The following is a 14,590-nucleotide window of genomic DNA, read 5'->3' as shown; positions in this document are numbered from 1 at the left end:
CATTTCCTGACTAGGAAATCTGGACAGCAGACACCTTGGGTCCAAGATCATCTAGGCTCAGGATGCTTAGTGGGCAGGATGGGGGAGGTGAATAGGCAGAGACTGCCTGAGAGAACTCACCTTCCTTCTGGGAGGACTGTGTAAAGCGTACACCCCGGGGATTGACGTAATCCATGTCATGAACAGAGGCAGAATCAGAGTGGTCAGCAGGGGACGTGCACTCCTCTAACACTTCGGGGATGGATTCCACGGATGCTGACTGGGCCTTTTCCACATGAATCCCTTCCTGCTATGACCAGCAGCAGGGCGATAGGAAGAGGGATGAAGCAAGAGCAACTTGGAACTTACTCCCCCCTGAAGTGTTTAAGCTCCAAGTGTCTCTAATGGACTGCAGGTGTAGGGTCAGCTCAGTGAGCTATGAATCAATGCAAGATGGCTCAGGGCAGGAGTGTGAAGGACTCAGAAAACACTTCCTGAGGCATCACTGACCTAAAGTGACTAGAACTCTAGAAACAATAGAGGTTCTCATAGGCTTGGGATTTATATCATTATCTTCCAAAGCCATGGCCATTTCCCTCCCCTTTGCCTAGTACTACCTGTATGCAAGACTTGATAAATCCCATGAGCTACCTCTTACAGTGAGTCATGCTGTGGATTTTCTAGCTTGCACAGCTGATTCTAGGAAATAAGAAATAACGAAATAACTCTGCACCGCACCCCCCACGCCCCCCAACCTGACCTTCTTTTGAACCAAAGCCTGGATAAAGGATGAAAAGGGTCAAGTCAATTCTACACTAGAAGATTAGAGAGGGGCCTTAAAGCCATACCTGGGGATCAGGCTGCTCAGGAATCCCCAGCTCGCTGCTGCCAGGCTCTGTAGCTGTGCTATACCCTGGAGAGCCAGGTTGTTCCAGGTCAGTGAGGTCTTCCTTGGAGGTGGTCTGGGAGGAGAACTCCAGGCCACTGTCTGTAGAGGGGCTGACCACTGCTGAGGCAGCTTCTGAACTTGCAGAAGAGATGGGAGTGGGCACATCAATGAAGGGCATTCCCCCTGCCAAACAAAGTAGGTGAGGCTTGAAGAAAAGAGACTCTGTAGGAAAAACATAGCCTCCATGGCACTAGGGGCTCTTTTCCTAGACCACATACTAATCTCTGCATACACTGGTCTCTAAAGTAGTCAGAGTTCCTCTGGAAGGATAACAACCCAAAGTCACTGCAGAATTGCTAAGTGGTCACAGTCTGAACAGACCTGGAGTTTTCCCTTTTTACTCTTAGCAGAAAGACCAAAGCCCCTCAGTTGACTAGTTTTCAATGTTAAAATGCCTGAGAGAGGAAGGTTTTCTTCTATCTATTCTAATTAGAGGAAGCAACCCAGGGCACTCACCAGTGAGGTTAGAGGATAAGGTAGTTCCGTTGGGGGTGGGCAGCTCTGAACCCGGTGTGACTTTGGTCATGTGGCGCAGAGGCCGGGGGGATCTCTTCTGTTTCTTCCACTTGGATGAATCACTCATGCCTCCTGCTCTCATTTTCAGCTGGAAATATCATACCTCATTAGCACTGGTACTCAAACTAAGACTCTTTCCCTAGAAATCTCCCTTCTTTTATTCCTACTGATCCCTAGAAAACAGCCTATATGCCGTGTCTGTGGCAAAGGAAGAATCTAGACCATCAGAGCACATTCCTATTCCTCCAACCTTGCTTCTACGTCTGCCATTTCACAGGTCAGCCTGGTGACCTCCTAAACATTCTGCTTTTCAGCTGATCACATATTCTCTGCTTCCCTGAGTCGTGGGTGGCAATCTTAAGTCCTGTAGATGGTGCCTGACCCTCCTGCAGAAAAGCTAAGGGCAGAGGTTCCTTTGCCTGAGGCTTCAGATCTACAAGGACTCCAGGGCTTTGCTCCTCAACTATCTGTAGCACAGCCTTCTACTCCTAGGTTCTTAACCAACTATGAGAGTCTATTCCTTCCCTGTCACTCTCTTAGCTTCCCTACTGGTTCGTGAACGGGGCCTAGATCCTAAATACATCCCTGACTCTCTGAAATTTTTGTATCAAAGTGGTCAAGGAAGGGGTCAAGGAAGGAGTTAAGGAAGGAGTGGTATCCCAGCTGATTTTTGGAGTTAAGGATGGAGGGTCATGTCATGCTGCTGCTCCCAATTTTGTACGTCAGTGAGACCTCCTGTCTCACTGTTGGGTCTTTCTAGATGCAGTTTTATGTTTTCAGATGGTAAGGCTACTGATTTCTTGTACCTTGCTCTATTCTGTTTTCTTCTCTCCTGCTATATTTCGTATAGCTTCCTTTTAGTTACAAAGGAAAATTTCTAAAATCTATTGCGGGAACTACTCTAGGATATAAATTTTTATGCATTTTCTCCACCCTCAGTTCACAGTTACTTTATTTAAGCCCATTTCATTTTTCTGGTCCTGATGTCTTCTGTTAGGGTTTGAGACCAGTCCTTTACCAGTCCCTCCACAGTTATACCATACTATTTCTAGACTAAGGGACCATTCCTGGACTGGGTAACTGTAATGGTCGAGGAATCATCAGAATGCTCTAACAAAGTAAGAGCCTCTTTCTAAAGGCCGAATATACCCTGTCATCCTTGGCCTGTTCAATTCCTTCTAGCATTTGGGGGATAGGCCTCCTTCTTCAACCTCCCCTAAGCCCTCCAGAACCTGGGTAACCATTAATCCTTTGTTTAGAAACCATATAATTCTTCCTTACCAAAAACTCCACCCAGAAAGGAGAGAGGTCCAAAAGTTGAGCCTCACACCCAGCTCTTACTAATGTGGCAACAACCTCACACTGGATTTATACGATGCCACCATCGCCAGAATGCCTACAGTCATATGGCTAGAATGGAACTTCAAGTGTTCTGAGCACTGTGGTTAAACAGGAACTAGAATGCTCTCTCTAGTAACCACTGAAGCTCATCTGAAGCAAGTTCATGGTAAAAAAAAAAAAAAAAAAAAAAAAAAAAAACCCAAAAAAACCCACAAAAACAAAAACCTCTGGGAGTAAGAGTCAGCCAAACATACAGACAGTCAAGAAGCTCAAGAGATCAATGAGGGAAAACAAGAACCTCCTGGCTTTATTGGCAATTGTCACTGAGGTCCAAAAAGTACTAACATCTGGATCCACTTTTGTGAGATATCTTTTCTCTCTAGGCGGATTCCCAATTTCAGTGACTCCAGGTGGTCCTACTTCCACCGAGAAACCAGTCACTCAATGAGATTCCTTCTGACACTAGGATTAGTCCTGCCTGTTTCCTTCTTTAATCTCTGCAAAACTAGCTCCAACCTGATCATTTCAATTAGTATTCTCTGCCTCCTGGCTGGAGTAGGGGATGAGAAGCTCCAATTCTCACAAATGCCTCAGCCCTGACAAAGTACAGTTATGCTCCCTGTTCATGGAACCCTCCAACACCTAATCCGTATAACTTTGTATTTCCAAAGGGCAGTATAAGCTTCACAAAGAAAGGGCAGGTCTTAGGTTAATAATCATGGCAAAAGGCAGGGTAGCCACTGAAGAGAGAGCTGCAACTTGAGATGAGTCAAGCACATAAATGAAAATGGACACTGTGCATGCAAAAAGAATGCAGGTCTAGGGACCTAGGTGTACACACACATACACAGTTCTTTTAATCTTCAGTGACCTGGATTTCCACAATCACACCTCCAGAATGCCACTCATGTGACAGCCTAAACATAGACAGCCCATACCTCCTTCTCTCCCTCTTCTTCCTAAAGCAGGGATATGGGGTTAGGGGTAATCTTTAACTTGGACCTCTCCCCTAAACTCCTCTACATCTCAACTTTTAAGGGACAGACAGCATCTCTGCAGAACCCATCTTGAGCTATCCAGCTCCTTCCCCTCCACCTAGAGTCCTAAACCTGGGAATGAACGAACGCTTTAACATTAACTATGAAAAATAAAAGACCCCAACTAGATGGGACTATCCTTTCCCTCCAAACCCAGTTCAGGTATCTAAATAGAGCCAAAGACTGTGCTTAAGCTCCATATGCCAGCTCTGAGACAGGCAAAGGGTAGAAGAGGGAAGGGGCTTGCTCAGAGGTCCCTCACAGTTCCCCCAAATTGGTAGATATTAAACATCCCAGCAAGATGTCAGCAGGACCCAAGCTCTCTATCCAGGCTCACTACATGATATGTCACCAGTTCAAAGCTTCCTTCTGCCTCCATGCAACCAGATGCCCCCAGGGAAATTCCCAACACTGCAAAGCTACAAACACATGCAACTCTTCCAAAACCGTGCTGTGTTATTAGGTAGGGGTAAGTTGTGCTCTGCACAATGGAAATGTGACCCAGATGTTACATATTAAAAAAATAAACATTTAAATAAATAAAAAGGGGGGAAAGGAGAGGGAGAGGGAGAGAGACCTTGAGGTTCTTAAAGAGTAGTACCCTCTCTAACTGGTTCAGGGCTTTGGTCTGCTCCCCACTACTTAGCTCCAGTTTGTTGAGGAGACATGGAGAAATCTGTGAAAGACAGGCAAACGAACGATTTAAACAAAGTGAAATAAATTCAGACACACGCCAATAGGGCATAGGGCAGGAATAGGGATGGAGAGCTGGGGAGAAGGGAAGGTCAGGTGCATGCACCAAACAGCCAAGGGCCACCTCCACGGGAAGAACCTCTTAGGGTTGCAAGTAGAATCCTCACCAGAGGTCTGTGAAGTTCAGGACTTCAGTTTAAAATAGAAAGAGGCCATTCTTCTTATCACATTCTTTTATCAGTTTGAGAACCTTCCAATCTAGAGTCAGGCTTGATTTGTCTCATCAACAGAGACAAGCCCAAGTGTGAGCCCATTCTAATCCAGCATTATGGTGGGACTTAGGGCATAGCCTCTTTAGGCCTCCTACCTACTGACAAGTCTGGGCTTTGAGGGGATGGCAGAACGTTCACTTTTATCAACATACATTTTTAGCCCAATCTGATGGGCCTTACCAAGTTTCCATGAAGGACTGGTTCACCAGCTTATGTGGTGGGTCAACAAAGATAGGCTGGGAAGGAAAGGTTGGGGAAGGAAAAGTATCTGGGAAAGAATAAATTTCTCACTAAATGAATGATAGCTATTTTTAGATTCCAAGCAGACCTGTCTAGGCAAAAGCATGTTTTTGCCAAGCAAGGGTGTCCAGGAAAATCCCCATAGCACTAAAGTTGAGAGACCAAAGTCTGGATGAGGGACAGCAGCTCATACCTTCTTCATGTTGGTCCCCATATAGTTCTTGGGTTCTTCTTTAAACTGAGGTAACCTACAAGATAGAGAACCCCATGAACTGTCATTAGGGATAACAACAAATCTCCCCAGCATGCTAGCCACAGTCCAAAGATGCAGTGGGCCAGGGCATGCTCTGTCTCTTAGGAAAAGCTAGGAAGAGAAGCAGGCTAATTTCATCCTTTTGAGAACCTTATCAAAGTAAGAAGTTGGGGGAGACTTATAATACAGACACATTCTTAAAAAGAAGGGAGTCACCAGGGCAAAGTGACTAATGCCCTTGGAGTGTGGAGGCTCTTTTCATCCTAAACCGACCCCTCCCTGCTTGTATTTACTTAACAAGTACAGGTGAAAGGCACAATATGGGGAGAGGGCAGGCCATCAAAATCCCAGGAGACTGGACATAGTGTGAGCAGTAAAAGGCAGGTTGAGTTTTGAAACCAATAAATCTGAGCCTGAAGAGTGGGAATGCTTTGTAGCAGGGAGCAGGGGCAGATCTAATGTGTGGATAATAAGAATTATTACTTATGGATCTGAGAGCAAAATGAAATACCATGGGGAATTTTTTTGTTTTTTTTTAACTAGATTGTTTTTTAGAGAAATTTTAGGTCCATAGCAAAATTGAGCAGAAGGTACACTGATTTCCTATATAACCCTGGGCCGCACAGATACATAACCAACCCCGTTATTAATATCTCCCAGGGGAGGCTTTAAAGCTCTTGCCTCAGTCAGCTCTTCTCAAAGTTAGTCTACTGAAAAGAGGTGTAGGAAACAGGCAGTTAGGCATAATATGAAAAGGCCTCATAGCCCCTAAATTGAGGGCCTTGATGAGGGTAACCAGCAGTCTTGGTTTGCCAGAGAATGAAGTGTTTGCAGGGATGCAGGATTTTCAGTGCTAAAATTGGGAGAGTCTGGGCCAACAAGGTTTGTCACCCTAGCCTTGGTCCTTTCTCACAGAAATCAGACTGAGCTCTGGGAGTTCAGCACCCTGTTCCAGGCTCCCTTGAATTTGGCTTCCTCTCTGCGTTCCCTTTCCCAGCTGCTACCTGCACAGAAACAGACACAAGTTTGGAAAGCAGAACAAGGTCTGTTGGCCTAGATCAAATAACCCCCTGCCTCTCTCTGAGGCCAAGCCAGCTCCCTTCTCCTTTTCCCTTATTCAGTAACCCTGGGCCCAGTGAACTACCCCCATCCATAATCCCAGTGGCCCCTGAAGTGGCTGTGGGGTTGGCCAGGTCCCTGAAGTGGCTGTGTGGAAGCAGGCAAGCTCAAGAGGCCCGGGCAGCCGGGCTGAAGCAAACAGCAGCAGGTTTACCTTGTGAAGAGCAGCTGCACCATGTCTACGAGAGTGTGCTCTGCGGATTTTCTCAATAACTCTGCACAGGCAAAAACAAATAACACAGGTGTCATTACTTGCTGTGCTATTATCAGGAGGCTTCTCAGAGCAGACTCCCCTCCAAACCTTGTTTACTAAGGATTATGCCAAACTTATTAAAACCAGCTCCAGCTCAGCCTGGCAGCCACAACTTCAGTAGCCCACTAGGTGGCACTACTGAGACAGGAGAAAAAGCTGAGGGCGGGCGGGGTGTTGGTGCACGATGATGCGTTTTTAAGGGTTGCAGGCTGGTGTCAATCCCCGAAAGCCCAAGGGAGGCAGATTTGGTGCCTGGGCTAAGTCATTTGGGGATCTATCCCAATTTCTGCCTTGGCACAATGAACTAAGGTCTCTATTCTAGCTGCACAATAGTCAAGTAAAGACTTCTAGACCCCTTTGGCTCCACAAGGTAGGTGAAGGACAAGTCCAGAGTTTTCCACCTCTCTGGGGCTCAGAGACAGTATCCTATATTTATACTCACAGACACTGGCCCTAGGAATGGTGACAGGCCCAATATTCAAGCACCTACCACTGAGCCTCATTTCAAAGCAGATCCGGAAGCAAGACTGCATAATCTCACACACAGATTCATTGGTTAGGTGGGAACCCACTGGGGTCAGCAACAGAGTCCGCAGCACCTACCAGGAAGAAAGAGGAGATACAGCGATAAATAAAGCAGGCTGGGTAAAGTGGGGTGTACCTGAGGGGAGAGAAGCTGCCTTCTGTTCCTTTAGTCTCCTACGGAAGCACTCGGGTGAGAAAGAGAGGTTAGCAAGAATGCTGACCTCACTTAAGTTTGATGGGTGTGGGGGGATCTCCCAGGAACTTATCTTGGGAACTGTGCCTTTACTCTCCATGACCTAGATACAGTTCAGCACTCATTCCAGCCCTAGCCCATGAGTCCCACAGATGAACGGCAGATATGGTCCACCAGAGGTACAAATGTATTAAGGGCTTCTGGTATTTGATATCAATTCATCTAAAGCTGTTAATTATTTTCATTAGCAAAGCTTTTACTCTGGGTACCCGAGCTGCTTGTTTAGAAACAAAGTAGCTCCCTAAGCCCCAGCGGAGTCAAAACACAGCTTCATGCTGCCGGCAGTCTTGGGTAAGGAGAGCCGATAGCACCAGCTCCTGGCCATTAGCCTAATTGCTCTTCCCCTCCATTTACCTGAAGGATTTTCATCAGGACAACCTCATCGCTGGCAGGATCTGTGCCCACGAAACGGGCATGGGTGACAGCATCCGCCATGTTCTCCATGCCCTCTGCTGTGCCCTCATGAGTGGGATCTGCTCCAACAGAAAAAGAGACTAAATTGTATGGAGAGGAGAGACAGAAAGGCAAGATATCCTGTATAGGCACGGCCTTGAGAGGCTGTTTTTCTCCTCTTCAATTTCCCAACCCATGGTTACTTGAACTACCGGAGAATTTTGCTCATAACTGGCTTTAACAAGCTCCTCAGCACAAATCCCACTGTGTAAAACAGTGGTTCTCAAACCTAAGTATATATCAGAATCACTAATAAGATTTGTTAAAAATACAAATTGCTGGGTCCACTCTGAGAACTTTTGATTTAGTAGATTTACAGTGGGGCCTGACAATGTGCATTTCTAACAAGATCTCAGGACAAGTTAATGCTGCTGGTCAGGGGGACCATACTTTGGACTCACTGGTGTAAAGCCACTCATTTTATATAAGAAGGGCCTAGAAATAGAGGAGTTTTTGGCCCAGAGCAAGGGCCAAGTAGGACGAGACCTTCAAACACCAAGGTTGTAGACTTTCTCTGTTCAGGTTTTCTCCTTCAACACATCTGTCTCTGGTTGCTTCTGGGGTTTTGTATTCAGGTGCAAGTGAGGTAGGAGAGTAGTGGAAAGAAATGGACAGTCCCTGCTGCCAATACATATATCTGGGTGCCACTTTATAGCAAATCAGAGACTTTTTCCTGCTTTGCATTCTTACTTAAAACAATATGACATGGAGCAAGAATCATTCTACCAGCTTAACTAAACATGCATTAGGAAAAAAAGGGGATAAACTAAACAAGACTGGAGGTTGGCTGACCCGGGAGTAGGAGGAAGAGAGAATTTCAACAGTGAATAAGAAGAGGGGAGAAGCTAGATCAGACAACCAGCACCATGCTGGAAACTAACACAAATACTGCCAAGGGAGAAACTGCTCCCATTAATCTGCTAAATATCCAAAAGGAGTAGCCAAAGAAGTGGCCTCCCTCAAGCCCTTCAAGGCTCTTGCAGAACTTCCCAGATTATCCTTGAAAGGGAAACATAAGTAGGGGAAAAAAGGAGGGACATGGCAAGGCTTTGCGAGTGACACAGAAAGGCTGCTCCAGAGGTGGCACGGTGTACTACAGGAGCACCTCCTAGTTTTAAGTAGTGGGAATTAAAAGAAATTCTTACCATTTTTTCTTTCTTGGTACCTGAATAACAGAGTTCCTGAGCCTAAAGCTCAGGGGTGCGGCTGAGAAACCAAAACATTTCCCTTGTAACAACGAGCCTGAAGACTTTCATGAATTATAAGTGATTCTCATTTGTTTTCTTTTTTCTCTTCTGTCCTGGTTAGTCTCTGACGCCTGGTCAAAGACACTCTGTCCATACAGCACGCCCCCACTGAGCACCAGGAGTGGTTACTTAGAGTTCATGCAGAAGAAAGCCAATTTCGGGGCACCTGGGTGGCTCAGTTGGTTGAGCGTCCGACTCAATTTCAGCTCAGGTCGTGATCTCAAGGTTCGTGGGTTTGGGCCCCGCATCGGGCTCTGTGCTGATAGTGTGGGGCCTGCTTAGGATTCTCTCCCTCTCTCTCTCTCTGCCCCTCCCCTGTTAGCTTTTTCTCTCTCAAAAGTAAATAAAAACATTGAAAAAAAATTTTTTTAAAAAAAGAAGGAAGCCAATTTCATGATGATACATAGTATACGGGGTGCCCTAGCTCCTTCTATCACCCCAACTCTCCATGTTTCTCCCATTCAACTCAGAAAATCCTATAACCTGAAGGCCCTTACCTGAGTCTTCTCTCATAGCCCTTGCCTGACTATTCAGGTCTCCGTGGTCCGTAGCTAGACTTTTCCTTGCACAGGAAATCCAGGTCCTCAGTATTATGTGGGGTTTCAGAGCTATGTGAATGGCAGCTTTACTCCTGCTTCACAAGGCTCCTACAGGTCTATTTCTTCCCCTCTTTCAGTAATCTCCCTTGTTAAAGTAGTTTAACTGATCTCTTTGTTGCTCTTATCCCCTGAGCTTGAATGAAATAGCACAGTTAATTTTCTAAAAAAGGCAGGTGAGAGTGATAGGTCTTTAGAACCACAGACATAGCCTGCCAGGCAATCAGTGGCACAAATCCTGGTCTGGCAGCTGTGTGGGGCCAAACAAAAGGCTGATCCTTGGAGTAGGATCTAAAATAATTCTAGAAGCCTTGGGTCAAAGGATTGACAGGTGAGGGATAGTTTCTTCTAGGATAGCCTAAACAAAATATTGTTTGGCTTGAGCTCACTTAGCAGAACGCGTCTTCCTTAGAATGTCCTCCTTTTCTAGCCACTCTGGAGCAGACTGAAGGGAAAGCTGCCAATCTCATCTCCTTTGCCTTCTGGCTTTCATACACTCCTTCCTGCCTCCTCTCTCATGCCCACTGCAATCACCACCTCCAGCATTCTCTTTTCCCACCACAGGAAACTCCAGTGACCAGCTGGCCTGAGGTCTCCAATGACAAGCGTGTCTGCCAAGTCCAGGAAGGGGAGACAGTAACACTGACAGCAGAGCAGAGGGAAGAAGCACGGAGGGCAGCCGCTGGAGGCTGTGGAGAGAGATGACCTGCAGGTGGTGCTCAGAGTGAGGCTGGAAGTAGCCGGGCCTGGTTTTTGCTCAGGAAAAGTATGAAGCTAAGACTAGGGTATCTGGAGAGATGGATGCGCCTCTTCAGAACCTAGCTGGCACCCAGGATTTCTGCTCAGGATCCTGAATGCATCTGCTAAGCAAATCCCACTTTCTAGAAAAGATAAAGCGCTTTCTTGCCCTGAATCAAAGGTCTTTTTTTTTTTTTTCCCTAGCTAGCTACAGCCAGAGCTAGTCTTTTCTTGTCTCCTTCCTTAGAAACAAAGACAGCTGTCTGTTTTCTATGTTCCTCACCCCTGCGCATGGGCTAGCAACAGGGGAAAAGGAATTCAGGATCCTGAGTGACAAGACCAACTAAAAAGGAATCCAAAAGACACCATAAACAAATTCAGAGATAAACAACAGTCTGGATAAAATATTTGGGCTAGATTGGGAGAAAATATTTGTAATTCTATGATAGACAATGGGGTGATATCCCCACTATACAAGCTCCTATAAATTAATAAGACAAACAAAAACAACTCAGTAAAATAATAGAAAAAGGAGAAGAGATTCAAATGTTTAACTTAAAAAAATAAAAACAATAAAATACTAGTTTTCACTCACCAAATTAGCACAGATGAATAGTGCTAATATTCAGTGCAGGTGTAAGGGTGGGGAAATGGAAACTCTCAAACATTACTGTTGGAAGTATAAATACTATAAGCTTTTGGGAAAGCAACCTGGTAGCACATATAAAAATGTAATTTGCGGGGTGCCCGGGTGGCTCAATCGATTGAGCGTCCGACTTTGGCTCAGGTCATGATCTCACAATCTGTGAGTTGGAGCCCCACGTCGGGCTCTGTGCTGACAGCTCAGAGCCTGGAGCCTGCTTCTGCTTCTGTGTCTCCCTCTCTCTCTGCTCCTAACCCACTCACATTCTGTCTCTGTCTCTCTCAAAAATAAATAAACATTAAAAAAAATTAAAATAAAAAAAAATGTAATATGCTCATGGCCTTTAATCCAAAAATTTCAAGCACAGGAATCTATCATACAAAGGAAAATTAATAAGTAAGGACATATGAATAAGGATACTTATTTCAGCATTATTTGTAAGTGGCTCAAATTAGGAAACCTAAATATTAAATATTATTCAGTAAGAAAAAGATTGGTATTATATCTATATTATAGAAATTATATACTTTTACTAAGAAGAAAAAAATCTTACCAAGGGCTTGGGGGGAAGGGAAATGCTGTATTGTTCCTTAATGTTTAGAGTTTCTTTTGGGGTAAAAAAGTTTGGGAAACAGATAGTGGTGATGATTGTACAACACTGTGAATATAATTAATGCCAATGAATCGTATACTTAAAAATGATAAAAATGGCAATTTTTTACATTATATATATCTTATGACACTAAAAGAAGAATATATAAACTTCCAGTTATAAGATTTATAAGTTCGGGGATGTAGTGTACAACATGATGACTACAGTTAATAATACTACATTGTGTATTTGAGGAGTGCCTGGATGGCTCAGTCAGAAGAGAGCATGAGACTCTTGATCTTGGGGTTGTGAGCTTGAGCCCTATGTTAGGTATAGAGGTTAAATAAATAAACTTAAAAAAACCTACATCGTATATTTGAAAGTTGCTAAGAGAGCAGACCTTAAAAGTCCTCATTACGAGAAAATAAGTTGAAACTATATGAGGTGATGGATGTTAACTAGATTTATTGTGGTAATCATCTGTAACATATATTAAATCATTATGTTGTACACCTTAAATTAACACAATGTTGTATGTCAATTATATCTCAATAAAACTGGGGGGAAAAGAACAAATCAGATGGATAATTATATCATGTACATCTTTCTAAGTTAATACTATTAAGTAAAAAAAGGAGAAAATGCATAGCACATAATCCTATTTTTTTAAATGATACTTTATATATAGTTGTATACATGTAGAGAAAGGTATAGAAAGATTCAAATCAGTCTGTCAACATTATTTACCTAAGGAAGAAGGAGGAACATTACGAAAAAGGAGAAACCATTAATTCTTTTAGTCACCTCTTTATTGTTTACCTTAAAATAAGCATGCACTGTATTTGAAAAATAATTTTAAAAATAAACCAAACCAAACCTCCAAGGGCACCATACCCTTAACTCCCTCCAAAGCACAAAGAAACCAGAGTCCCAAGGAAACGTTCCCTCCCTCCCCACACTGCACGACCTGAGTCAATTAGCATAATGAGTAACCAATAACAGTCCTATTTCTCTCCTTACAAGGAAACAGATGGCTGGGACAAACTTTCCAGTATCACCAGATCATTGCCTAAGGCCTGACCACCCCAGGAGAGGCAGGAAATGAAGTGCTGTGGTCATCCAACAAAGCCTGAGTTCTTACCTATGAGTGCATAGGACAGGAACTTGTTGACAGAGGTTAGCGCCAGTCCAGTGATAGGGCCAGTGGTATCTTCAGAGCGAATCACTTCCAGAAATGGACGGAGGAACACATTGGGCTCAATTTCTGAGAGTTCTGCAAGAAAACAAACAGAAATGAAGTGATGCCATCTGACAAAAGCTAAACTCTAGAAAAAGACCCTTCTTATCTGTGCCATGAGGCTAAAGTTCCTGGTTGCTGGGTCAATCTTCCTCCCTTTGGATTACCTTAAAGCAAATCACAGATGTATCATTTTATCTGTAAAATTTTTAGTTATGTAGCTCAAAGATTAAGAAGTTAAAAAAAACCCACAGTATCATTATCACGCTTAAAAAATTAGCAATGGGGGTGCTTGGGTGGCTCAGTCAGTTAAGCATCCAACTTCGGCTCAGGTCAAAAATGATCTCACGGTTCTTGAGTTTGAACCCTGCATCAGGCTGTCTGCTGTCAGGGCAGAGCCCGCCTCAGATCCTCTGTCCCCCTCTCTCTCTGGCCCTCCCCACCCTCAAAAATAAATAAATGTTTAAAAAAAATTTTATGTTTATTTATTTTTGAGAGAGAGAGAGACAGAGTGCGAGTGGGGAGGGGCAGAGAGAGAGAGAGGGAGACACAGAATTCAAAACAGGGTCCAGGCTCCGGGCTCGCAGCACAGAGGCTGATGCAGGGCTTGAACTCAGGAACCGCGAGATCATGATCTAAGCCGAAGTCGGATGCTTAACTGACTGAGCCACCCAGGTGCCCCTAAAAATAAATAAACTTTTAAAAAATTAGCAATATGGGGCGCCTGGGTGGCTCAGTCGGTTAAGCGACCGACTTCGGCTCAGGTCATGATCTCGCGGTCCGTGAGTTCGAGCCCCGCGTCGGGCTCTGTGCTGACAGCTCAGAGCCTGGAGCCTGTTTCAGATTCTGTGTCTCCCTCTCTCTGACCCTCCCCCGTTCATGCTCTGTCACTCTCTGTCTCAAAAATAAATAAATGTTAAAAAAATTTTTTTAAATAAAAAATTAGCAATAAAATGGTTAAGATGGTAAATTTTATCATATATATATATATATATTTTTTTTTTTACCACAATTTTAAAAATTAAAAGTAATTCTTTAATATCACCAAACATTGTTGGGTCAATTTTCCATGTCCATTTCACCACTCTCCCTAGTGACACACAGATGAACCTCATCTCAACTATAGCCAACATAACCAAAGAGGTTCTAGGATGAGCTATCTTTATGTCTTTTGCTGTTATGGTCAAGGTCACTTCTCATAGAGATAAAGAACGTAGCACATCCCAGGAAGGTGAGGCGAAACCCTGAGGTTTATAGTCCCTCGCCTGAAAAATAAGCCTAAAAAGAACAAAAGGCTGCACAGTCCCAACTCCTGGAGACAGCCTGTATTCTTGGAAAGTCCTATCCAATCTTTAGCTCCCTTTCTGCATAGAGTAAAGCAAAGGGCTAACTGCTCTGAGATGAAGGAGCAATTCATAATTTTTATTTTACAGATGAGAAAAATAAAGCTTAGATAAACTACATGATTGGCTCCAAATTACACAGCTGATAAGAAGCAGAGCCGGGATTTGAACACGGTTTCAAAATCTGTGAAACCATTAGATATATTCTACCTAATTACCAGCACGTACTCCTGAATTTAGAAGGTTTCATTCCAGGTCTGAGAAGCTGCACTACACTGGACTAGCTCTCCACACTGCTGTATAGCGTCTGC

General features: G+C 44.1%; 1 protein-coding gene across 22 annotated transcripts in view; it reads right to left on the bottom strand.

Annotated features, from left to right (window-relative positions):
• GBF1 (golgi brefeldin A resistant guanine nucleotide exchange factor 1) overlaps positions 1 to 14,590 on the bottom strand; it is a 120,499-nt gene that overhangs the window by 19,903 nt on the left and 86,006 nt on the right. For 6 of the 22 annotated variants that reach the window (XM_045438685.1, XM_045438684.1, XM_045438688.1 and 3 more), the window contains 9 exons: positions 12,841 to 12,972; positions 7,785 to 7,903; positions 7,143 to 7,251; positions 6,554 to 6,614; positions 5,221 to 5,275; positions 4,400 to 4,498; positions 1,385 to 1,532; positions 828 to 1,051; positions 121 to 289 (listed from right to left, as the gene is read on the bottom strand). In XM_045438685.1, coding sequence (XP_045294641.1) covers positions 121 to 289; positions 828 to 1,051; positions 1,385 to 1,532; positions 4,400 to 4,498; positions 5,221 to 5,275; positions 6,554 to 6,614; positions 7,143 to 7,251; positions 7,785 to 7,903; positions 12,841 to 12,972 — 1,116 coding nt within the window. Of the gene's footprint in view, positions 1 to 120; positions 290 to 827; positions 1,052 to 1,384; positions 1,533 to 2,725; positions 2,914 to 4,399; positions 4,499 to 5,220; positions 5,276 to 6,553; positions 6,615 to 7,142; positions 7,252 to 7,784; positions 7,904 to 12,840; positions 12,973 to 14,590 lie in introns of those variants that run through there. The other 16 variants (XM_045438699.1, XM_045438698.1, XM_045438703.1 and 13 more) reach the window with 6 other exon arrangements.

The sequence above is a fragment of the Leopardus geoffroyi genome, chromosome D2, assembly GCF_018350155.1.
Source record: "Leopardus geoffroyi isolate Oge1 chromosome D2, O.geoffroyi_Oge1_pat1.0, whole genome shotgun sequence".
Lineage (NCBI taxonomy): Eukaryota > Metazoa > Chordata > Mammalia > Carnivora > Felidae > Leopardus > Leopardus geoffroyi.
This window is presented reverse-complemented; position numbering and strand designations above follow the sequence as displayed.